At 37.2% G+C, this 26,868-nt stretch overlaps 2 protein-coding genes across 2 annotated transcripts; both read right to left on the minus strand.

Moving 5' to 3' along the window:
* Positions 1-475: 475 nt before the first annotated feature.
* LOC114524840 lies at positions 476-15,031 on the minus strand. The gene is made up of 23 exons (XM_028546036.1): positions 14,957-15,031; positions 14,556-14,657; positions 12,160-12,268; positions 11,219-11,302; positions 10,678-10,755; positions 9,979-10,050; positions 9,417-9,488; positions 9,276-9,347; positions 8,625-8,696; positions 8,440-8,532; positions 7,164-7,297; positions 6,336-6,689; positions 6,061-6,184; positions 5,581-5,658; positions 5,343-5,411; positions 4,650-4,694; positions 3,890-3,946; positions 3,359-3,430; positions 2,937-3,008; positions 2,418-2,495; positions 1,385-2,003; positions 979-1,267; positions 476-895 (listed from the first exon to the last, which is right to left on the minus strand). Exons 2-23 carry the CDS (start codon positions 14,629-14,631, stop codon positions 816-818), a joined length of 2,799 nt encoding a protein of 932 aa, XP_028401837.1. The 5' UTR covers positions 14,632-14,657; positions 14,957-15,031; the 3' UTR covers positions 476-815.
* Positions 15,032-18,100: 3,069 nt separating this feature from the next.
* On the minus strand, positions 18,101-26,584 carry LOC114524915 (protein Wnt-16-like). Its single transcript, XM_028546140.1, has 3 exons — positions 26,476-26,584; positions 22,579-22,871; positions 18,101-18,932 (listed from the first exon to the last, which is right to left on the minus strand). The coding sequence occupies exons 1-3, from the start codon at positions 26,564-26,566 to the stop codon at positions 18,468-18,470; spliced, it is 849 nt and encodes a 282-aa protein (XP_028401941.1). The 5' UTR covers positions 26,567-26,584; the 3' UTR covers positions 18,101-18,467.
* Between the last annotated feature and the right edge of the window lie 284 nt (positions 26,585-26,868).

A 26,868-nucleotide genomic window follows, 5' to 3' on the forward strand; every position in this document is an offset into this window, starting at 1 on the left:
CTCGTAGGCAGCCTTAACCACTAGGCCACCGTTTCTTGTCTTAATACCAACCTCGCCGTATATACATTAGCCCGGTGGCCCAGTGGTTAAACGAGTTTTTTTCTAAATGGTTTTTCCCTAAAATATCATTTCAGGATGTCTAAGATAAAACCAGTTAAAAAAAAGTACTGTTTTTCTTCAAAAACCGGCGAAACGACCTAAAAAACGAATATACGATCTTTAATACAAACTTTAGTTGATGCTAACGTGGTATTCCGATCTTCAACGACATCTGTGATGAAGAGCATTTGAACTCCATCTGTCATGTTCTCTTCAGTAGAATCAAAACCATTAAAGAAATTTCTTCGCATTTACAAACGGTCAGCAGGAGTGTAATGGGGGGAAAATAAGGTGGCAGAAAATAATAGCATTAACATGATTTGTGCATATGATATGACGATTTTTTATTTGATGATTACACAACCGTTAATTGCCAGGCATCGATCGCTATTGCTGTTTCCCATGCTATCTTTAATTTTACATTTCAGAATGAATTGTTTAATGTTATATATGCGTTTAAAATCATGCGAAGACTAAGGTGCGTGATGCGTTTACTGATAAGGTATTAGCTTTATACGTTTTTTCTGCTTCATTTTTAAATGCATGCAGGATACAATTTCTCGACTAGTGTAAAATCTAAAAATATGCTTCGAGATGAAATCGCAGCCAATCTCAGCATTTAGTATACAACTTGTTTCTAAGTCTTCTTTTAGAATATCAAGCCTATTACAGTGATATACACTGTCTAAACTAAGATGCCCGGCTTAAAATGTTGTTTAGGCCTTTTTGTCCCGTTTGATTTTCGTGATCAACTTTGGGTTATCGCTACCAACAGATTTGCCAACGTTTCGACGATCTACGATAGAAAAATATGCAGAATTGAGCCAAGGATACAAACTAATGTACAATAAACATTTGCGGAATTAACTCTGGTCAAACCTTGTGATAGGCAGAATAGCATTTTCTTGATGGTTGCCTTCACTTTCTCCCAGAACAACGGTGTGCTGAGGGTATACAGGATAGGATTGATGGCTGAATTGATTGGTATGACGCAAATCGAAAACCACATGTACAACTCGTTGCCTCCGTCGTTGATTGCCCGAACGAGGGATAAGAGTAACAACATTGCGATTGGAACCCAGCAGCAAACGTCGGTAATACGACGGCTGCAATCGTTTTGCCATGGTCGTGTGCACACCAAGACGGGTGTTGTTCTTTGATTCTTTCGCTGAGGAATAAGATGAGTAGAACATTTGGCAGTAGGATACGATGAGGTAGATTGCAGCAATGAAATTCAGTGCTCCAAACACCGCGAGGCAATATTCCCATGCTATTGTGTCTTCACGGGGAGTTGAAGCGGCATACAGATGCTGTTGGTCCCGTAGAAACCCTCTCTGCGTAGGTTGTCGTAAAAGTACGAATCGATCATCGCGGGAAGGACGGCGATAACAGTGCAGCAGGCCCAGGTACTAAACAACAGAAAGACCGCAGTGCGATAACCGATCTTTCTGAATTCCATAGCGTGAACGATGTGCAAGAATCTGTCGTAGGCAATGAAGACCAGGGTGAAGACCGAGACCTCGCTTGATATGACGGATATTATACCAAATATCTTACACAAGATGCCTGAGCGCCAGCTGTAATCATGCTTGTAGTATTCACCTTTTGTCGCAATCTGCTGGTTGATTATTCCTGCTAAGTACACCCCCATGAGCATGTCGCTGAAACTAAGACTGCAAATGAACATATTTTGCACTCTGTTTTGATCGTCCTTCACCAACCGCATGAGGAGGGCAAAAATATTCCCTCCGATCGTTAGAACAACCAAGAACCACATTAGAATTATGAGCGCCTGATATTTTATCATTTCCTCACAACTGGCAAGACTATCAGCTGGGGCAACGCATTCTGCATCCGACAAGATTGCCTCCACAAAACAGCAATCTGTGAACCGATCTGTCGTCCTATAAATTACCATTATCTCAAATTAGCTGGTATATAGCAAGTTTCAAAGTTCAACTCTACTTGAAAATTAAAATGGTTAAATTGGTATAGCCGAGATCATATAGTACTAAATCTTAGTAGTGCTGGTTGTTGACTGACACGTTTGCAGGAGACGGCCGTTTAGCCATGCAGTCTCTATATTTATGCTTAAAATTTTTTTCCAACTGATATTGATTTCTGGCCCCATATTTTCCTGCCCGAAGATAAACTTGTTGACTAACTGACGAGTGGTGGGATGTCCTCTCCACTCACTTAAGATTGAACGCCGCCACTGCATTTCAACATTAAAAATGGAGATTGGAGCATTGTTGGGTGACACATTCATTAAGCATGCATAAACAACTAACAGATCTTTATATAATTTATATGCTTACAGATGCTTCAGGTTACTCAAATCTCTTAAAAGTTCGACCCAGTTCAGGATAATTAGACCAGGATTGGTTGAAATGTCCCTGTAAAAAATTGTGAGCCTTAAGTATATTATTTCAATGTATTTGGTATTGACGATATTTTAGGTGATGTCAACATCTCGGATGCTAGCTTTCTGGATTGGTTACCAGCGGAGCTCCTGGTCAACATGTCAACCAAATAAATCATGGCTCACAGCCCCACTCTCCCGTGTGCAAGAAATTTGTGGGGGAAAATAGTAGTGTTAATGCTCTAAGCTATATAGGCTTTATGTATTAGGTCAAAAGGAACCCAAACAAGTGAAACAACTGAAAATTAACTAAGTCCTCATTACGATGAACTTCGCACTATACTGACGTTCTAAATGCTGATTCCATCAACTATCGCTTGAATAATGTATATGCAGACACAAATTTTCTCGCGCGAAGCGACGAACCTTAATCAGACAAGTCCTTCACAAAATTGATATAAAAAAAATAACTTACAGCCGCTGCAGTGATCCTAAATGTTCAAAGAATCTGTTATGAAACTCCTTAAACCTGTTGTTTTTCATCGACCTAGAAGAACGGGTGTATATGTGTATCGGGCGCATGACACTTGAAACAATCTTTAGTATAAAATTGAAAAAAGGTGGTTAACTTTAACTATATAGTTAGTGGCAGAATTGATCAATCATAAATAATGTAATGTATTTTCTAGTTAACTACGAAATTACTTAAAATTGAGTTTTTAAAAAGAGTTTTATACAATCGGCCCAAGACATGCATAAATGAAACTAACACTCAATTTTGGCATACGGTTTCGTGCACGAAACTAAAGTTTCCATTGGCATTGGTGGAAATTAAGAGATAACCAAAACCTGTCATGCTTTCCATTAAAAAGCGCTTCGCAGCCCCAACACACTTACATGTTTTGTATGCTTTTTAGAGGTAGGAAGACGTTGCTGGGCCAACTTGTAAGTTGATTTGAAGAAATGTCCCTTAAAAATGAAATTTTAAAACATTTGCATGAAGTTACATGTATACAGCTGCAACCTCGTATACGATTTTTTACATTGTTTAAATTACTGCAATTCTATTTGATCCATCCATCCACATTCACCATATATAGATTCATCATGTTTCGGATCGTGTTACTCAATCTGGCTTCTTATATAACATTTGCCGTATAATTCAACTACTGCTGCTTTATTTATATAATTTTAAGTAAAATACTGAAGCATAGTCCTAGACCCAAATCCTTCCACCGACAATTCCAATTTATTTAAAGAAGGTCTTCATTATTGTCTCGCGCAAAAGATAGATTTTGATTTTCAATTATGTTAGCTTTTTAATTACATAATTTTTATTTATCTTTTTCCTAAAATTTTCACCTTTGTCCATTATATTTCTTTGTTTAGAAGTAACAATTATAGAATGAAATTAGATTTTACACTTACAAACTTTGCAGGTTATTTAAACCTTTGAACCAGTCTTGCTTATCAGGTTCATCATTCCTTATAAACGAAATAAAGCAAAAAACGAATTAGGCGTCAGCAAATGGTAAACATGCAGCAAGGGTAATGTAGCTGGTTGAGATACGATAGGGAAGTATAGATTTGGAGAGGCCCAATAATCTTAACTTGCAAGAGGTTGCGAATCGCGATCACCCATAAAAAGTAATGTAATCTAAAAGCCCGTACGTAATTTTTTATCCTTAATTCATGTGTGATTAGAAAATCCAAAATAACTACTCAAGAATTCTTAGCAAAATAAAAAGGGACGATTTAAAAACCACGTAGCTATACTAGAATTTCCGATTCGTTCACCCTCATTCACTTCCCCACATGCACGTCAGGAGAAAAAACAAGTTTCATACTTCGGGATAAGATACGAGCATATATTCATGCTATATACCGGATGCATGCGTTATTGATTAGGAATAGCCTACATTGAATTAAAGATCATATTTTTGTGATCATATAACTGGCGGAAGGTTGACAGAAATTTGTTTTGGGTGATCAGAGGGAATGCATGCTATATCTTAAGTTGTTAGAATCTGTTCTGCCCTTACTGAATTGCAATTTTTGTGCATGTTTGTATAGGGCCAAAGGCCTGCAAGTTTTGGTTTCATATGCATGCACTCATGCAGTCAGATCATTGATGAACATTTAGTAAATTAGCCTGAATTTCATCTAGAAATAGCTGATTTATACTTACTTCAGTTCGCCTATGATGAATTTCAAGTTATTGTTACTTAAATCCCTGCGGGTAGAAAAGTAGGTTTAAACTTATAGCGCCGTAATTTTCGTGACTAGCACTTTAGCCTACACTATACTCAATTTATTGGCACGGCACGGCTAAAATGGGTACCCGTGCCCATTTCATCCGTGCCCGGCCTTTGTTTTGGCAGCCTGAACACTAATAAAATTGGGCACGGGTACCCATTTTAGCCGTGCTGTGCCAATAAATTGAGTATAGTGTAAACAGGGCTTTTATCAGGGTTTCGAAAGGCAGCCGGAGCCGCGCTTCTACGTCAGAAAAAAATTCAGCCCTGGCCCGCTTGACAGCCAGTAATTCTTAAGTGAAATGTCGTTATCTTATGACATGCAGAGGCGTTGGATGAGTTACCATCAGAAAGGGTGCGTGCTTACCAGACGCCATCGTGCATGATTGGTGCATGCATGCCAATGGAATATATGAATGATTAATACTCTTAAAAGTCAGTGGTTTGACTAGTTGGCTGCATGCATACATTGTTAAGAAATGTTTCGGTGTTATTCTTATAGCTAGTGAAAAGTATACCTAATATGAAAATTATAGCTACATTAAACAATATCGTTCATCTCGTAAATGTACTGATTCGGCGGCACGATAAATTTGCATATTTGAATAATATGAAACGCTACTTACAATGTAATCAAACTTTTTATTTCAAAAACGCCATCGTGAAGCCATGCTAAACCATTTCCGGATAAGTACCTAGAAATAAATTTAGCGCAAAGTGAGATGTCTTTTCGAGTATTTCGTAAAAAATCGAAAAACTCTCTCTGATCTGCCCGCGAGGCCAATAAATATAACGTGCGGGTTAATTGGTTGATTGCATACATGCGGCAGTTCAGCTTTCCCAGAATAAATTAAATATACTTACAATGTCTCCAGGCTCTTAAAGTGTTTTAGAGAAGTAGTGTCTTGTATCCATCTGATTTCATTTCCCCTGAGATCTATCCTAAAAAAAATAACATAATAAAAAAATGATGATAACCCCAATGAAGATAACTGAGTTAGTTTTATGACGAAGCATTTAGCGAGTTTTAACTAAACGACATCATTCACATTCTGCTTCATTTTTTCATATGATTTTTTTCATTAAACATGGCATTTACTTTTACCCCCTACCTCCTGAATGCCGAATCAGTGTTCACAGATAGTGCAACTAGAGGGTTTTAGAGTAATTATAGCCAACACAGTAATATCAGTAATAACCAAGGTTGCAGTTTTGATAGTTCTATAGACAGTGCGCTTACAAGCAGACCGCATGTCTCTGCATGCTATATGAATGTATTTTTATTTACATGACCATCAATATTTAATCTAAATCAACAGGTTACAGGTACATGTATATACGTACATTTTGCATTTTGTATCATTCTTATCCTGCCATGGTAAATTTTTAAGCTTCTTGTTGTCCTCCTTGATACAATCGAACGCCCGAGTTGCATTCTTTTCAGTGCACATTTTATCTATCCTTTCGTCTGCAATAAATGAATGCATGCTAGGGTTGATAAAGTAAATTGAAGGGACATATGTATATATATATATATATATATATATATATATATATATATATATAATATATATATATATATATATATATATATATATATATATATATATGTTTCTTACCGGGAGATTTGCATCTGACGCCAACACCGGCATCGGGAAAAAGGTGTGAGCCACCGTCTCTCTTTTGACACCGCAAAATTGAGTATTCAGAGCCATTGCATGCTCTGTTCCACATGTGGGAACCCGGAATATTTTCAGGATAAATTTTGGGATCCTGGCTTTTTCTTAACACGTAATGATAAGCAGTTGTGAATTCTAACGCAAGATCATATCCCACTTCTCTGCAAACGACATTTGCATCTTCCATAGTCCAATTGGTGCTCTTCAATTTTTCCCAAACGCCTTTTCCTTTCTTATTAACTTCCACATGTCCCTGATACGTATCCTCCAAATCCCCGGAGCTAATCCTTACAGCTAGTGAGTTAAAAGAATTTGATACACGTCATATACGACGACAGTGCATGGTGTGACTAACAAACGTATAACTTATTCTCTCCACGCAATACTGGAGAAAAGGTCGCACAATTATAGTCTTTCTCAGGATGACGAATTAACAGCAATGTAAGAAGTATTTTTTAAAACTCCATAGAGCATTTGAACAATAAATGAAGGTTAAGCCTAAAATTAAAGACAGCTGCCCTGACAAGGTCTTGTGCTCACAATGCACAAGCTCTCTATGCATTGTGCGTGATATTTATGAACATCAACCTGGTTCATACAGTGTTAAATCGAATTGTGATTGAACAAATTGTTTTGCTCAAAGATTCTTCCTAAAAATATCATCCCTATATTTAGTATATATTAGCTTGACTGCGGTACGGGCCCATCTTAATTTCTGATGCGATAGAACATAAAGAGCATGCAGTTACTATTTCTCCGACGTCTTACCACATTCTTCCTTGACTTCAAGGTCGTTGTTCCTGAATTGACAAACCCACTCTTTATTAATTTTACCATATTTTCTCTTTGTCGTATTCTCCATACGTTTGATATTACAACAATCAGCATACACACTCGTGAATCTATAAGTGAAATTGCAATAATCTAATGTTGGCACCAAGTTAAATTATGGTTGTAATTTAGTTTATGTTTAGCTTTAGCGTAACAGAATTAGGATTATGAGTAAATGTTTACTTCAAAGCATTTACAGTGTATTTCAAAAAAGCATGCTCTTTGAAAAAGCACCCAATAGAACGATGTGCGCGAGATTCAGTGCATGCAAAAACGTTCAGCAAACCTAAACCTTAATGTTCGTTTAAGATCAAAGATACTAGCTTTTTCATTCGTAAGTATAGTTGGTTGTGAAAGCCGTTCAAAACAACCTTGCGCATCTGAGACACAATTCGATCACACTAAGTGATACAATTAATGCAACTCTGCTGCACAAACGTTTAATGTTGCATGAAGTATAATTTGGTGCACGCGTTGGCCAACATGAAATCTTTAAAACATGGATTTTCCAGCGTTTTTGTAAGTCAAACAGGTTTTTTTGAGGATTAAGAACTGAAAAATATATTCGACGTTTTTGAAGACCTGACGTGAGGGGAATTAGATGAAAATCAATATTACCTCCATGCAAGGGTAGATACATCCCGAGGGACGGTCAGAAGATATGTCCTGAGCGGAAGGTCAATAATTTATATAGTATATCGAAACAACGTCTAGACAGAGCAACCACATCTAGCTTGTGACGTTGCGATAATAATAATATACACTTAATGTACTCCCGAGGGAAATAGTGAGTTTTGTTTTCCCGGTATGAATGTTTCCCGAGACGAAGTCGAGGGAAACATGGAGACTCGAGTAATGAAACAATCAAATTTAAAATTCAAAGCACCTATATAACAATGGCTGATATAATCGTGCGCGATGCATATCCACGCGTGGTATACACGTAAACTCGAAGCCGCGGGATATTTGACTTTTTACTGTAATGTGGGGAAACGTCGATGGAACTTCATGATTAATTGACTGATCACGTGGTACAAATCGAGCTTTCTGATTGGATAATTAACAGATGAGATATATTATAGGAAATACACCGCTGGAGATCAAGTATCAGTGTATAATATACCCTGCATTGTAACTTAGTTTCGACGTCATATTAGTGACTGCATGTTTAGTTCTGCACGCAAGGGATTGTATTAGAATCAAAGAAACTTACATGAATTTCAGTTGCGTGTTTTCATAAAATATCCTGGGATTCAGAATAAAACTAAAATCTTCAGCATTGAGTTTTTTGATATTACGAATATTCCTGCAATTAAAATATATTTAATGAGAACGTTTCAAAAAAAGTCATTAATTTAATACTCATGATGACGTCAACAGACTATAACATGCACTTACAATGCTCTGAGGTTCTTCATTTTTTTTATCACCGGCCAATCTAAATCCTCGAGAGGGTTACCATTGACCAATCTAAAAAATATTCGCCACCCAAATTATTCCTTTATGAATATGTATGGTGTGCGTCGTACGACAATATGACAACTCCCCTGCATGCTCTCGATATCACTGCAATGCAATTAACGGTCATCATGCTGTTTACATGACTGAGTATTAATATACATTTATACTGTACCTAATTCTCACGAAACCATATCTGGTGTTGATATGCTAGCTGTATAAGTTAAGCACAGCAATCTAGAGGTTTTCCCGAGCCCGTGGACTTACTAATTTACAATTATTGAGCTTTACTAATTACAATTATTGTTGAATAATAAGATGAATGATTTAATATACATATGCTTTATAACAGATAGTTTTGGGACTAGTAACGAGAATGGGCGGTACGTGAAATTCACTGCATGTGCATAACTAATAAGCTCCCGCAGTCTGTTGCTAAGCACAAACCTTGGCAACCTAAGACTAGCCTGCGGTATGGCAAGCTATCGGTTTCTAACTTATGAATTATACTTACGTCCAAATTCATCCTCGAAGCATTCCTAATGAGAAAAGGGAAATGCGCTGGGGACGGGGTTGTTGGCGTCTACTTACAATGCTTCCAGTTTATTGCCATCTTTAATGTCATTAGCTTCAATCTTCCTGATTTTGTTGTTGGAAAGGACGCTGAAATTATCATATAGGGTTAAGAGAATAATATATTCCCATGTACCATGATCTCAGATCTATACTTACAGGGCTTTCAGTTCTGTGTTGTTCTCCAACAGCTTTTCTGGAATTTTTTCTATACTATTGCCGCTTAACTTCCTAAAATGAATAAATTTTAATATGATTTTCAAAGAAAAATTACAACATGAATTATAGCTCAATTAAAGAAATGATCAAATTCGTTTTGCGCTTCGGTTTTACGCACAAACGATGTGAGAGCCTTCAGATGCAACATACTAAAGAAATCTTCTGCTGAGAAAGAATATGAATGCACTCATGCACAGGGCGTAATTAGAACCATAATAATTTGAATATTCATATATTCAGTTCTGCCCGATGGATTTTAAGCAAGCTATTGCTGGATATATGAATATTGATTCACCCCGTCAATTATCGTTCTTGTTACGCCACTGCTCATGCTCCCCCTAATTACTGCATCTAGTTTCGGTCCTGGGCCACCTGGTGTATTAATGGTACATATATACTCAAAGAGCTTTTGGCAATTATACTGTATGTTTGCATCCTTTAAAGAGGAAACATCAAAAATACGTTTAATTAAACAAGAATTAGAATACGGTTTTAAACTTACAACACTGTAAGGTTCGGCATTTTCTTTAAAATATCCTCTGGTATCGCTTTTATTTTATTCGATTCGAAATCACTAAAAATAATTAAATGACAATTTAACAACAAAACGAAAAAATTTCACTTCCAATTACCAATTATGTACAGCATGCAAGTGAATTAACCAAAGCCCTCCTAGCTTATAACCCCTTTTCAATGAAAATATGCATTTTAAACTGAACATTTTAACAGGGGAATGAAAAAAGTTTTAATGATATCCATGCTATGTATATACGTGATTTCAACAGCAGTGACACAGCACTTGAAAGTTGAAAAATTTTTTTTCATGCAAAAAGCTGTTGGGCACTTTGCTGAATTCATGCAGAACAGTGTCGAACCTTCTGATTTAAAAGTATATCATATTTCTCAGTAACGATTTTCCACAACTTTATAGGACTAATTGGCAGGTATTTTATCGTATACCATGCATATATGTATGAGTGGGTTAAAGAATGGTTGAAGAGGGCCTTAAATAAAATCATTAAATTATTCTACAAATTTTAATATATTTAAAAAAAACTTGTTTAAGGGGAGCAAAATGGTGTGCATACATAGGGGACATTATATATACACACGAGGCTGGAGGGAGAACTTATACAAAACCACGTTAAATTAGGTTCCATTCCTAGGCTTATATGCATGCTGTAGATAAATATATATTTACATTTCTTCCAGTTCCTTAAGCGTACTCAAATTACTAGAGAACGCTTCCAAGTCTGGTATTAAATTACCTCGCAAATCTCTATAAATTATATAAGCAAATATTATACATAGATACACAAGTCGCTACCCCTTAAGATCCCTTAACTTAAGATCCTCATTATACCCAGCTGATCTGAGATCATGACATCATAAGGCGCCTCGACAAAGCTAAGTTATCATACGCCTGGCGTTATTTGTCCTTATTCTTCAAACTAATAGTATAAAAGGCGAGAAATTTAAATTCTAATTCACAGTTGGAAAAAAATAAGCGTGTTTTCGCCTAAATAAATAAAATTACTTGATATTTCGAGTGTCGAAGTCATATGAAATGAAGGAAATGATCATTCAGTTTTGTCGAAGATCTGGCTTCTGATTGTTTGATTTTTATACCCAGATCAGCTGGACAACTGATATCGTCGAATAAAATTATAGCGTTATAAAATAAGTTCATCCAAACGGAAGATTTAATTTTGGTTTACATATACCATCTTAATTATACTTACAAGAAATGCAGGGAAGAGAATTTTTTTACCAGTATTTCAAGATCTTCTTTAGAAAGCAAGATATTATTCTTATCCACAACCAACCTAAATGGCCCAACGTTAAAATGAGCAATAGAGTTGCTTCTTGAATGTGGGCTCTCCAGTGCATGGCTACCAATTTTAAAACCATGCAGGGGCAGAATTTTAAAAAAAGGCACATGCATTTTACCTTAATTAGCAATCACACGAAGTGAAAACTTTACAAGTACATGTGAACTTGCATGCAATTCCACGGGAGAACGCATTTTCAATAATATTATCTGTTAGTTTTTAATGCGGGGAGTACTATGGGGATCAATATTAAATGTTGAATGTATATTGCTACTAGTTACATGGTACTGATGGTATATAGCAAAGGACACAGGGCTGCCCCGCTCACCCCCATAAGCAAAGGGCAGTGGGAGCTGTATTGTAAGCAAAGGGCAGCTGCTCCCGCTTCCCCCATGATTCAGGCGCCCCCGCATGCAATGGACAATGACGTTGCCCACCATTCTCTAACTTTATATAATATATCCATGATTGGAACTGACGCAGCAATACTTGTATGCGGGGTTTGAATGCTAGGAAGAAAGCCGATTGTGCATGTAGTTCAAAGCTGCCCCTTAGCCTATTCATCCAAAGAAACTATATATACAGTTGAAAGTATTATATATAGTTATAATCCCTTTCAAACGTTTTCTGCTGCAATTTCAAATGGCAAAAATCGGTACTAAACGTGTGTGCTTTCGTTACAAAAGCTCGATCCCCAGGCATAAATAACAGAAGCTTAACGAATGATAACAAACGCATTTACGGTGTTTTAGCTTTTTTACATGTCAGCACTCGCATGGACGTATATATTCGACCATAGTAGTCGGCTTCTTAACCTTGTTAAATCAGTCCCACCAATAAATCACACTAACCTTCTAACTGTCGAGATAAATGTGTCGTTTACATCTGCTAAGAGCTCTTTCAGAGAATTTTTCTTCTTATCTCGGCAAAATAGAGTCTTGCTTTCGCACTCAATACAATCTAAAAAATTAACGTGTTATAAACACGCAGAAGTTGAAAGGCTAACATCTCGATTATATGTGACATTTTTTCATCGGTTCTTTTCCATTCATATTGTCTAATCTATTATATATAATACAGTGTTTTTAGTATTTTTACGATTTGGAATGCCGAAAAACTATTTACATTTTCATATTATAAATTTTCTTAGGTTAATACCTTCCTACTATACTAGCACATAAATAATATATATGAAACAAAAAAATCATCATTATTATATAAAGTATTATTAATCATGCAAGCCAGGGTGATGTTGTGAACCATTTTAAAATGACTTCCACATAAAATTAGTCAGTAAAAACTGCTTTTTCCGCATTGGAAGAATTTCGGGTGTTTTACATGGCTCAAATTGCATAGTTTAATTTCGTAACATCGCGAAAAAACTTGCATGGAACACCTGTTCACTATGCAGAAACCGATTAATCTTAAAATCATTCAAATTTTGCAGGTCGATGGATCGAATAACATAACCTTTCTGTTTGGCTTTTAAAACTTTGTAAAGTAAACTTTTAACTCACAATCATGAATGAATTTATCGGCTGGTCGTGCATTGCGTGAGTTTCGTATTGCACCATGCATGCAGGTGCAATAAATACTTCACATGCAAATATCAAAAACTGCGCCCTCACCTAAATACGGTCATGACATGCACAAGCCTCTGACACGCAAATGGCCAAAAAGTGTGTATAAAGCCGGTTTTCCACTAGCGATAATTTTCGCGCGAAGTGACATTTTACTTTTGTTTCAGAGCTCTCTCCTGCAACCATCTGGAACGAATTGCTCAAATACAAAGGAATAAATTCGCTTCGCGCGAAAAATATCGCTAGAGGAAAACAGGCATAACAGACTAATTACTATGGCGAATGTTTTAATTATAGAAAATTCAAAACTACAATGCACGCGTATTTCAGAGAAATTATACACGTAGAAAAAAATGAAAAAAATAGTATATGGATATACTGACACATGAATCATAATATACCAGTCTAAAAACTAAAGTGTGAGTCACGAATGCAGATACAAATGCATGCATGCGGTTATGAGAAAAATGAAAAAAAAACTTTTATGCCATCACTTGAAGCGACTGTCATCTCTGTGTAAAGACTGAGTCTTCACATTTTAGTTAGATTAAATTCTCGCGACACTTCTTAGTTTATAAAAGCAAGCATGCAGTCTTTCCGAAATTTGAACACGAAACAGCATGAAGTATATAGGTCTTCGTGCACGCATGAGTAAATGCATCATGCATGCTACTGAAAATTCGTAAATTTAAAAAAGTCATATGTATATAAGATTAGTCTAAGTAAAAAACAATAACAAATGCAATTAAATTTCATTTATTTCAATAATCTATATAATTATATGCATGCACGCACAATGTCATGCAGCTGGAAAATATATCGCAGAGGAATGGGTGTGGCGGTCGGTATAGCGCCAAGTAGATGATCCGATTATTGCGCGATAATATAGTCAGAGGTTAACTGTGTATACTCCAGCATTACCTGACACGTTTTAAGAAGTAATAGGTGGAATAACTATATATGAGGGAATACCAAGAGTAAGACATATTTCTACCCGCGATCAAGATCAAGATCAAGATAAGATTCAAAGAAAAGCCTGAAAAAACATGCACTCAAGACAGTATAGTTATATAGACCGGATCCTTTAAACCAATCTACTGTACATATATATATACATTACAGTAATGTTAGCCAAACTGCGAATTAATTTTTGCCTATATAGGAAACCAATATTTAGACAAATGAAGTAACAGAGGTCTAGTCACGGGTCTTTTAATTAAACGTTGAGCTAAATGCCAATTGCAGTAATAATTATCAATCTTCACAACGTATATGCATGCACAAAGTTTTATCATCGATGTTTCTGCCTGTCGCTAGAGTTTTTGCATTGCATGCATGAGTACATGAGTACATGAGGTGCTAAGGTAATAGTTTGTTTTGTTTAAAGCTTTCAACAAACATGTAAAACCAAAGGAACAGGCTCAAAAGGCTTGAAAAATAAAGTTATAACGAAAATGATCCCTTCTAAGAAAGCAAAATAAATATGCACGCCCAAAAATATTAGAGACCCATGCAACTGTCGCCACACATGCATGTGCATACTGAACTAATTTGGTGGGCAATATTGATATAAAGAAATTCAATTTTTGATCAGAATTTATTTATAATGTTGATCTGATATATATAATTACCAAAAAAGCTATAATAAAGGTCCAGTCGTTACTCACTTTGTGCGTTGATTTGAGTTCTGTAGTAACTGCAAATGGCTGTGACGCACAGAAGGATGATCGTAGCTTGCCTCATTTTTTTTGCCGCAACTGTCACGCTCGCTTAAAATGTCAAAAGAAATTTATATATCAGTATATATAATTATACTAAAGTAAAACTATATTAAAGATCTTTGCAAGTGAATCCATGGGCGTATATCTTGCAGTAAATAACTCAATATAAATAGTATTAAATATACGACCGCAATATACCCAGCACGGCTAAAGCTAGACTCACAGCGCGAACGCTTCCGCCGAAGCACAGTTGTTAAATCCCTTGACTCTGACCTACTTGGAATACTCTTTGACATTTCGTGGAGGAAGGAGGAAAAAATACATAAAAAGAAGTAAAGAACATTTACCTTCATGTGATAATTCGCGGTTATAGTTTCCTTGTTCGCACTCGAATCTTCTGACTTTCCTTCTTCAAGTTCAAGACACAACTGATGTTCGAAAATGAAAACAGGTGAACATCTGATCCGTCACTGACTATGAAATCAATGAGATACTTATACAAACATAAAGTTGACAGGCTAAATTTACAAGTCACGACTTCGTCGCTTCGCATGATTGGCTTTTCGAAGAACAAAACTTTTGGGGCAGATGGTCCGACTCCGTGATGCACTTGTGACTTGTCTGTTTCGTCGCCTTTCTTGTGCAAATGTGGATTTTCCCAGACAATTCACATTTTCTTATACATTTATGGCTTTTTACTGAAAACAATTGGCTTTTGTACACATGCAGCTAAGTCGGATATATTCGCGGGTTTATCGAATTATATATTACATTGGCACATTGCCTGTCAGAATATATACCTGTCATTTTATAAATTATATGTCGAAATATATATACTCTACAATCTCTAGGTTCTTTGAAAGCCATGCAGAGATATACGTCAGTTAATATTCTGCAAAATGTTGACGTGTATTCCAACAAAAGTCAAAATTATTTTTACACAAGTGGCGAAGATGTATAGCTACTTCATATATTTTGCATATTCATATAGGGCTTAATTTTGCTGCATTCATATGCACGTACTGCGCATTTCCAGCTTGCCATTGAGTACCACTTGAAGATGCGCGTCAGATATCTAGTATGTTCTTGCATGTTTATGAGTTCAAGATCAATATACTTCTATTCTTTATTATTCAACCGAAGCGTCTATATTGCAGTGTTTTTCATGTGCCATCACACTATACCATTTATTTATATATACTGTCGAAAAATTATCCCAATCATGTAAGAAGGAGTGTTTTGGGGAACGGAAAAAGAGATGCTCCAGAAAATTCTAGTCATTGAGTTATCTCAGTGGAATTTCTTGATACAAAAAATTTTTTTTGAGCATGCACTCATCCCACAACGAAGATATGGCAGCCCTTCTTTTGCCCGCAGCCCCCCTCCCATCCTCCTTCCTCTCCCCTCTACCAATCACCTGCTCAACAGCAGTGACTTTTACTTGTATCTGAAATTAAAGACTTTTCTTCAAAAAACCCTGAACATTAACACAGACATGCAGACATACAATTATATTATCTGCATTTGCATCATTAACAAAACCTAAAGTAAGTCCCACCAGCCTGAGTGCATGTCGAGACGTTTTCTCATTCCATGAGGAAAGAGGATGAGTTTTGACATGTCGTTTCTGAAGCCTGAATGTCATTCTCTCATGAGGGTAACAATACTTTCCTTTTGTATTTCTACTGAAAATACGAGAGAAGAAATATGCACACAAGTATAGAGCTCTGTCACAACGAATATCTGTGCCATCTCAGTAGTTACGATCCGAAATATTTAAATACTCTTATATGGCAGGATTATTATTCTAAACGGAATGATATCAGTTTTATTTATAATGTAACATACATTGGCTGGGGGGATCAATTATGGTGCCTTTACCTTGCTGAAAGAGATAGATAAGACTGGGCATGCAGACTCCGTTCCATAAAAGGTAATTAATTTCCTTTCCTTTTGAATCCCAATGTCCAACGAGCCTTTGTAAACACACACTCGTATGACTTGCAGTTTTAGTTGCTTGAGGATAGCGATAAGTAAACAAGCCTCGGACACTCGGCTGTGATGTTCATTTTCTCCGAATATCAGTCGGACCCGCGTTAAATATAAAAATGCCTAGCAAAGCAAAGCATAAGCGTCTTACAGTCCCACAAAGAGAAATCTAGTACTATTCAAGGTTCAAAAGTCGCGTGACGAATCTAACGGTGCATGTGTAGTCGTTTGTATCTCTTAAACATTTTGTGCTCCGTTCTTACGGAGCTGTTTCCTTTAAATTTGTTAATGAAAGAAAACAAATATGAGTTACATGCACTCATGAAGTGCTAAGACTAGTGAAATAAGATTTGGCCGCTGAAAAACAGACGTAATGTGCCTGCATGTACAGTATTCTCCCGCTAGCTCGAACTCCCAAGGGTAAAGAAAAATTGTTCGAGTTACCGGGGGTTCGAGTTAACCGGGGTTGGTGTTATAGGTTACGTCTATATTTACGTATATTGGATTGCCGCAGTTCATGCCTTTACTTCCTAAAAAATCCTGCTTGATATAATTATGAAATACTGATTCTTTAAGGCCCTGTTACCACTACCAGAAATTTGCGACATGGTGATTTGCATATAAACTAATTTGCATATAACTTTCAACAATAATGGCCTTCAAGGGCCTCCACAGACTAGCGATTTGTGATCAACAAGACGACAACTAAATAAGTCCGATAAAGGATTCCACACACTGGCGCTAACAACCGAAATAGCGCGGATAATAATAAAAGTACACTAGAAAAACGCCAAAAAATGAGGCCATCGACAACTATATTTAGTTTGAGTTAGCGAGGAGTTCGAGTTAAGCGAGTTCGAGTTAAGCGGAGTAAATTACTATAAAGAAGATTACGAAATCCAAGAGGAATTTGATTTAGTTCGAGTTAGTTAGGAGTTCGAGTTAAGTCTGTTCTCCACTAGGTGAATTTGTTCGCGCGAAAAGATAAAAAGTAGGAAGCGATTCTACTTTTTCGCGACGAATTTTTCCGCAAACCACTCACATCACTGGATTTCGATTTAGCGGGGGACTACGGGATTAAAATGGTAGCTATCAGCAATGCTATTTGCCGTTTAAATCACCAAAATGTGTTGCCGGATCCATAGTAGAGTAAATTTAGCTGAGATAGAATTTATGTGTCAAATTCAAGACTTAGTAAAATTTTAATTTTTTTATGTTTAAATTTTGGGGACCGACGAGTAATTTCACCTGCATGACTCTTGAGTAAATTAGGGCGTAATTTCTGCGCAATTTGGAAAGGCTGCAACCCCCCGGATGGTAAGATGTTCGATATTCAAAATTCAAGCTCTAAATAGCTAGGGTAAAGATTCAGTCTGGGTTGTAGTTATTAACCCCTATTATACTCCCATTGAATAGGAGTGTATTACATAGTTTAATATTAAATTTTATTCAATAAAAGATTAGATACACAATCAGATATAAATTCTGAAACTATACTCACACTCAATGACAAAGTCGCAAAACGTTTCAACGTTCCACTGGGAGAATAACAAATTATACTGATGAAGATCTCAAAACTATATGGCTATGATACTATTGCTCTTGATGTCTATCTTTAGCTCTCTATAAAGAGCTAGAAAACGTTTCTTGGTTAGCCACCTACAGCTGCATGGGGCAGCTATGATTTTGTAGGCCAACTATAGGTATATACTACCTAATTTTTGTACTTTCTACTTTTACTATTAAATGCGTAAACCTTCCTCGAATGTAGCGAAATTTGGTGGTATACCCGCATACCCGCAGCTTATTTGCAACTCTGTACAGTGTTACAATGAATGTCAAGTACCAACTCTTTCACTATTTACCATTCTATTTACAAGTATACCTATCGTAAACATGCTCGCATGTGTCGCAATGCACGCGACAACACCAGCGAAAACGGCAATTGCAAAACCGTTTCTCACGTGTGATCTGCGTGTTATACCCATGGCCACAGCACAATAACGCACAGCTGTTCATAGACTCCCCGGAATCTCTCTGACATTCTCTCCCAGACGTTCCCGAAATTCCAATGCGTGGATTTGAACGGCAATAATTCGGCGAGCGTTTCATGTAGACGAGCTCGTTTTCGCCGAGTCGAAGTTTTCTGTTCGCCTTTCTCTTTAATTTGCGCTTCCTTCTTGCGTATATTACCTCCGCAGCGTTCTCGTACTGTTTCTTCAACATTTTACCGACTTCCTCAAATTTCGGTAGTACCTTCCAGCAAGAGCGCATAGCACAGCCTTGCGATAAACCGTAACAACGACAGCGGGTTTTCACCGATGCAAGCACAGCCTAAAGAAATTCAATCGTTTAGTTTTTGGCCCATCGTTCCGCGGGAATTTTTTTTACATTTATCAAAACAAAGTCCTTTGAGGTGCATGTTGCATGGGCCCTGGGACAATATGACGGCTTCGGTCGGTTTAGTCTCAAATTGTCCTGTCTCGTGGAACTTGCATGGGGCAGTTACTCAATTACCTCAATATAAAAACATTGATACCCGTTTTGTTTTAGTGAGAATGTATAGAAAAGGATTTTGTTGTTGTTCAGCTAGGGATGAATGAAATTCTGAAGAAATTCTGATGCTTGACTTTTCCATGGCGTTTAATTTGGTCGATAAAACTATTTTGCTTAAAAAAATGTACAAATTCTGAAGTTGTTTACATCCTATAAACGATCACTTGTCTGCACCTGCAACAATAATCTCCTTTTCGACCTTTTCATGTACCGAATCGAATGCAAATTATTAAAGCCTGTTCTCCACTATAGGCGGTATTTTGCGCGCGGACATATAAGTAAAGACTTCAGCTGATTAACATTAGCTTCAGTACATGAAATGTTCCACGTCTGAAAACTCCTAAGAAATGTTTCCTTGTAAGAGGATTTACCAATGCTCTGTCCCCAGATGTGTTGTAAAACATAAACCTAGGCTGTTTCCTATTAGGCGGAATCTTCCGTGCAAAGCGCAGCTTTTTAGGAGATCCTTTCAGGTGCCGCCGACGTTGGCCAAAAAACAAAATAGTTCCCAAGCTTCCCTTGAATCAATAATAATTTACCCTGAGGCTGGTCAACCGTCAACGATATTCTCGCTTAGTGTTGTCTTTGACCCAAAATTGGGAAAAGCATGCAAGATGTTTCTCAGTGACTCCATGCGGGCTTTGGTGAGAAATCAGGAAGATATTTTTCATACTTGCATACCTTTATTATACTTCTACACCAATTAGTTTTTTTTATGGTTTTTGTGTTTGTTCAAATATTTATTTTTTAATCACGGTACGTCCAGTTTTTCTGCATGCTATCGGGATCCCGCATGTCTTCGCGACGTTCTGTTTAATACTATAATGGCTTATAACAACCATTCCAAATTTTCAGCCAAGAATGTATTTTTCAATTTTGACTCACGTGCAACGAAATCTAAATTTTTGGCTGCATGCGCATGGTTCTTCGTTCTTGAAGGCTCTAATAGTCTATTAGCCTCTAGTGGAACTTGCAGAACTTCTTGCAATTAATTATACTCGTATAACAAAGACATGCAGCGGCTCATGAGACATTATTTCACATCTTGCTCCGTTTTCGGATCGTTGGGTTGCATGCCACCCATTCCAGCATGGGGTTAAATACGTAATACAAATAATCAAACACACAGTTGGGAATGCAAATCCGATCAGGCTTACGCTGTTGTAGTTTAAACAACTTGCTGTGTGCTTTGTGGGATATTAATTGTTTCGCCTATACCATGGGAGTAACGCGCTTGTTTTGATGATATATATTTTTAGAAGGAAACGCGTCAAGCCTTTCCACCTGTCGCAAATTTGCGCGGTCGACCGCTGTGAAAATGCGTAACTTATAACCTAAAAAGGTCCTTCAGTCAGACGAACCCGAAGAATTATAAGATATTATGATCTAAATCTGGATTGCTCACATTCCATTTTCTTCCCCAAATCAAGGTCAAGTTCAACAGCATATCAGTGGTACTGTCTGTCTGCACTGGCTATTTCACATAAACATGAATTGTGGGCACATACCCGCGTACGTATATCAGTGCGCGGACAGTGTTGTTGGTCTTTACAAAACGCTAAACCTAGCATCAAGATGTTCACATATCTTGAGCATCGTGCATGAAATTTGGCTGCAACGTGCGAGGTGTAACATGAAGTTATGCCCTTAAAGTGAACACGCCGCCACCTCTCGCCACCAGTGTTTTGTAAAGTTTCTAAAACGAGTTTCAAGCACTCTGAAATTCAAAAAAGAACTCATCGAACAGCCCAAAATTAAGTTAATGTATATATAATGACTTTTCGTTATATTGAGAGGCACAAGTATAAGTGCTCAAAGTGCTCGTTTCTATATTATGAATGGGAGTTTTTACTAACAAACTGCTTTTTTAGTCAAAAGTTACAGAGGGAATACTCTCGGTATTATTATTAGCTGGTTTTTTAACGTTATTTATAAATTGCATTGTGTACTGGAAAACATAAATCAATCTCGACAGTTGCATGGATCCGTGTATATTGATTGCACTTGATCATATCACGTATACTAACTAGCACCGACATGCACTTGCATGTACGACGGTATCTTTGTCATAATATGGTTGTATTAAGGCGACGAGTGAAATGAGCACCAAGCCAGCGCCGTGCTACGATTTTACTCCAGTGATTTATGTGTTCAATATATTGTATTAAAAGCGCGGCGTCCAAGTCCAAGATCATTCATTTAACACACGCATTTAACTTCATTTAAATTAAATAAATTGCGCTGACCAAAATCGCTGCGTGTGTCCGGCGTGTGCAGGAATACCATAGGCATAGAAAGCCTTCCCGAAGGGCAAGCCCTATGAAATACCTTTGGCATGTAAATGTATATGACGGAGTTGTTTTAATTTAGATCGGGATTTTTAAATTTTATATACCGCGTGCGTCGTATTAAAATAATTGACTGTCGGGTTTACAGCTTTTAATTAGGATTAGTAAATATTCAATATCCGCCAGCGATTTGCTTGCTTTATTTTGTTTAGATAACCTCTTAAAAACGAACACACGATAATTGGTTAAAGAGAGAAATTCCACGTCTCAATTACATTTCCATGCCTTAAACTGCATGCCTTTGCAGCTGCTAACGAACTTTAAAAAAAAATTGTGATACTTTATTAAATAAATTAATTAATCGCTAGATATCTGTTGCTGTGTTGAAATAATCGTCTAAGCGCCCTTTCTCTGATAAAAAAGGTGATAACATATTAGCATTAAATTGTCTTCAATCAAAATGTCAGCGCTTAAAACATTAGCATATACTCCGTCTGAATTAAGGCATTATACATCGCATGTTTAATCTGAATATATAAAGTTAAGGGGAAGAAGATTGTCATAATATAACAATAGAGTTGATGTTTGCGGGCATAGATGTGGTTTTGGACCGACTCTGAACTCATTTTAGCCCGAGCGATGCAATGTTGAACTGCAATGTTGTAATTCGCAACATTAGGTCTTTAGCTAGGGCTGGTTCAATCTTCTTAATCACCGATTGTCGGCGATGTATTGTTGGTAGCCGTGACCAAGGAGATTTATAAATGCAGATAACAATTAAAGCACTTCATGCTTTAGTGGTCAGCGACAATAGGCGTCGTCGACAGTCGGTAAGCTATATAAGAAGCAGGCTTAGAAAGGTCGACAAGGTATTGTTAGTGGCCTGTGACGATCGAAGAGGTTTATACAAAAATTAAAGGCTTCAATGATCAACGACAATCATCGACAGTTGAAGACCGATATGAAAAATTTATTTAAGAAAAAACACACTTTAATAACTTTATTTTCAGGTGATCACAGCGCAATCGCCAACTGTTGATTACTTGTAAGAACCATGCAGGCTTTATAGCAGTCTGACATTGCCACAGCGAATTAATACAGGTCCCAACAAATGAAAGTATATAGCTAATCATTACCTTTCTTCCTGCCCTGGAGTTGTGAAGATTCACTAAGTTCTGACCGCTGCGACGAACTGTTTTCAATCTTGCTCGCTTGTCATTATCCGGTGCGTCAACGAAAAGTTCTGCGAACATCATACCGTATTGAATGTTTTCATCACAACGTGCTTTCAATCGTTTTCCATAATATTTGTGAACTGGCTTCTTTTGACATGCGCAATCTGGTAAGTCTCCGGCTGTACAGGACTTGGTGACAGCGTAAACCACAGCGGCTGAAGTTAACGCGTACACGAAGGCAGTTTCTTTACTTGCTGTTGAAAGAGAAAATTTTTGTATGGTAAAAGGCCCTCTTTCACTTCTCGGAAAAGGCCAACTTTCAAGCTCGCTGCAAATGCTTGTATATAATTAAAATCTACACATTTCATTGAACGAAAAGCGTCGCGGCGAACGCGGCTGTAATTGCAAGAGGTGAAATTTATTTAAGCTGTGGATGCATATGCCGGACTACTCATGCAGTATTTATACGAAAATTAGTCGTCCTCGGAAACCTAACTACCAAAGTCAGGAATCGTCTTGGGCGTTATCGTACTTTCAAAAGTAGACTGGCATTAATATGCAATAGTAGAAACTATATAGTTACTGAAATTTTCTCAATTCTAGACTATAGAGAATTTATCTAATTAATGTACGTACGTAATTAAATGAAGATTCATATCAACAGTTGCATAAAACGCTTGGCGTCGTTTGAGTTGATACAATAAATCACTTTACGAGTAAATTAAATTTATTTTCACTTCCGTATAAACTCAACTATAAAAATACATCAGTTGCTGAACTTTGAGTTTCGATTGTTAGATGACTCGGAATGGCTGATTGATGACAGTATGAAATTTTTCCGTTTGAGTGTGATCTTTCAACAAAAACCACCTCAATTGTGCGAGACTAATTGAAAAACACAGTACATACATATTTTGTGCACTAGATTTTTGTGTTTATACATAGATGATAATAATTCTTGCTCGTGTGATCTCACTTCAGCAACGGCCTTGCTAGTAAATGAACAGCTGTACGTGCTGTTGTAGAAAAGTTATTGTCGTATTTAAAACTATAGCCATAGGACATTAATCATGAAATGATGCACACTCTGTGCACGGCTTCCATCCATCAGAAAATTCCACTTGTGCACAACCGGATAACAGATTGTGTAAGAATCTTCAGCATAGAAATTCGACTATTTAAACTATCCACCCTCTGGTTTCCACCACTGCCCTCGTACTATAAAGCGACGTTTCTCGTCAATATATGGTTGGTACACAAGTATTTGATTTAAGCATTCTAGTCCATCAACAAAGTGCTGATTTCTACGAGGGGGTGGAATCCAAAGAGGTTATAGGAAAAACATATTGCAACATAATGTCACAGTTGACTGTGATTATATGTAAGACTAAATCTGGAATAACTTGAATTACTTGAATTGATTGACAGTGATAATATCGTCACGAAAACGAAAAAACGAGAAAGGTACGAGAACGAAAAGCACGCGCGTTTTGAATGCTTGCTTGAAAACCATTTGAAAATAACTTCATGATCTCATCATTTTTGCCTTATCATGCGGTATATGGACTAATCCACGCAACCGTTCCATTATTTTTGAAGCGTTTTTTTCCCGGATTTCGGATTTTGGTATCGAAGAACGAGGATATTTCTAAGATTATATAGGTGCGATAACATTCATCATTAAAAATTGATCCTATTATAGATTTGGTGCCGGGTGATGAAATATAATTTATCGCAGATTTGAATCAAGTTATCAAGATAAACATTTAGGATTTCCACACAAAAAATCGGAACATATGGGAAACAGTGGTTGAACTAGGAGTACATACAAATAAGCATTCAATAATTTCCAGCTGCTGTTAAATACGAGCTGCATGAAATACTCGAACTGACCACCTGATCCGACTATATATACTTTTCATAATTTATTCTGAGGTCAGGTCATCTTACGACTTAGTCATGCTCTGTAAGAGGGTGTTTTGAATCACGTGGAGGTCGTCGAGGAGGTATTCTGCGCGTTTTGCATATTGGCTTACTCGAATATTTGTTGAATGTTGGGACAGCTATTCTTTATACAAGCCGTCCAACCTCTTCACAGCTGGGGTCTGTTGGATACAAGCTGCTCTCTCCGAAAGCTCACAGGAACTTAACAAGATTTCATGCCAAAGCGTTCATGAAAAATTACTGTCATATGATTTGTCAATATAACGTTGTGCTGCCACTTCGCGGGCCTTACTACCGTCAGTGAATTCACGGGTGAATTCTTTGCTAATCTATGTTAATTGGTTCTTCCCAGTTTTTCAAATGACAATTGCATGCAACTAATAGGTCTGGTTTGGTTTTCTCGTTTGGACAGGAGAATCTAAATTAACGTAAACTCCCATACCATTATATCATATGGCACAATTACCTGATTTCCCCGCTATTACGCTATATCGTTATTAGTTGAGATTGTGGTGTCCAACCAAGGAACAGGAATTAATTTTTGATGAATGAGAGCGGCATAAAATGCTCTGTTCGTCGGAAAAAATACATGTTTGCCTGGTTTATGGTCTAAACCAGTCGAGCTGTTCGTCGCCCCTGGCGAAAATTTAACAACCGCGATCGAAAGTACGATTAAGTGGGGTTTTCCGTTTCGTCTGCGGATTTCTCCCCAGAAGATAAACATTTTTCAACAATTGGAGTGGCTAAAAAATCTCCATCAACGAGGACTAAGAAACCATTATACTTGTCAGGAATTTTTGCTAGCGGCGTTCAGAACCGGGTCAGAATTAGAAAGGGTGCATCCTAATAATTCATTAACCCTGATTTTGAAATCGCAACATTTTACGAGATAAGCCATAATCTATAGGGTGGTTAGTATGTGGCTTGCTTTATTAACTAGGTCGACTATAACTAGTTAGATTTTGAAGAAAGCACTGTCTTGTAATTACGTTGAAAAAAATAATTCGCAATATCGTAAACGCTTTAGCCTTTAGAGCGTTTTAACACCTCACGAGGCTTAAGTTAAGACACCAGATTAATGGACTATGCGCTGATTAGTTATTCACCGCCAATTTAGAAAAGAAGAGAGGATGATGATAATAAAATCATTATCTGGGTATTTTAATGCCTTTCCCAACAGCTAATAGTAAAGGCGTGAAAGAAAACCCTTAGATATCAAAACAAAGTCATACATTTGGAGCTGTTCGTTGTGTAACTGCCTTCATTTATTCATGATTCAGTCATCAGTGTATCAGTGCGTGATCATGTCCGTGAAATATTTATCAGTCAGTATATTGTTCCTAAATAGTACAATGGTTTCATCACCACCATATATAATTTTCACGCATCTCAGCTATGGTTGCTACGATGCCTCAAATCACATGAATTTTATGAGATTTTCTTCCGAAGCAATCGAATAAAACACTGGCGTCAGTTGCAAAAGTTTAATAAAAACTGTCAGCATGAGTGAGATTGGAAAATTTTGGTGCGGTAACAAAAAATTTACCCTCATTTCGCAATATGTCAATAACTTCATTTAAACGATTAGTCGATTAAAACCGGCTCAAGGCCATTTCATTGAAATCTCGTTTAAATTTAAATGCTTTATTTCACGATGGAGTGCCTCGCTCGTTCAATAATTCTACCGCTATACCTCCCTCTTAAAACTAGAAAGCGGATTTGTCATCAAATATTTACCTTATGCTATACGTTTAACTGATCGTAGATCGTTATCGACCCAAATTAAGGGTAACTTGGTATTTTTTATGGCGTAATCATCTAATGTGAATCATCTGAGCTTCGGGAAGGCAATTTACATGACAGTATGACCGTAAAGATATAAATTGAAATGAACCCGGGCTAGTTCAAACTTACGTATGGCGAGCAATCCCTTCAAAGCTGTTGCTTCAGTCATCGTTGCGCAATCCCATCGTTCTTTACTCAACTGTTTCTTACACTCCTTCATTGCCAGTAACACTCCCTTTCTGATACTGGGAACAACCAATGGTTTCGACTCGCATATTCCCAGCTGCTCTGTCACAAAGCCGGGTAGTTGAGCGCAAACAGTGGTGTTCATTTCGACTGGCGCCTGTTCCATCCCGACCGACGCGAATTTCGTCCACCTGACGAAAAACAGTTAACTGAAAAGTTTGTTGGGCTCGCGGTAGAAAAAGCAAAAAGTCTGGAAGCGATAATGAAGTAAAATTGCACAGGAATGTTATAATGAACAGGGAACAACTCGGAATTTTAACTTGACACTGAACTCGC

The sequence above is a fragment of the Dendronephthya gigantea genome, unplaced genomic scaffold (genome assembly GCF_004324835.1).
Source record: "Dendronephthya gigantea isolate DGI-Jeju-01 unplaced genomic scaffold, DenGig_1.0 000032F, whole genome shotgun sequence".
In the NCBI taxonomy this organism is placed as follows: Eukaryota; Metazoa; Cnidaria; class Anthozoa; order Malacalcyonacea; family Nephtheidae; genus Dendronephthya; species Dendronephthya gigantea.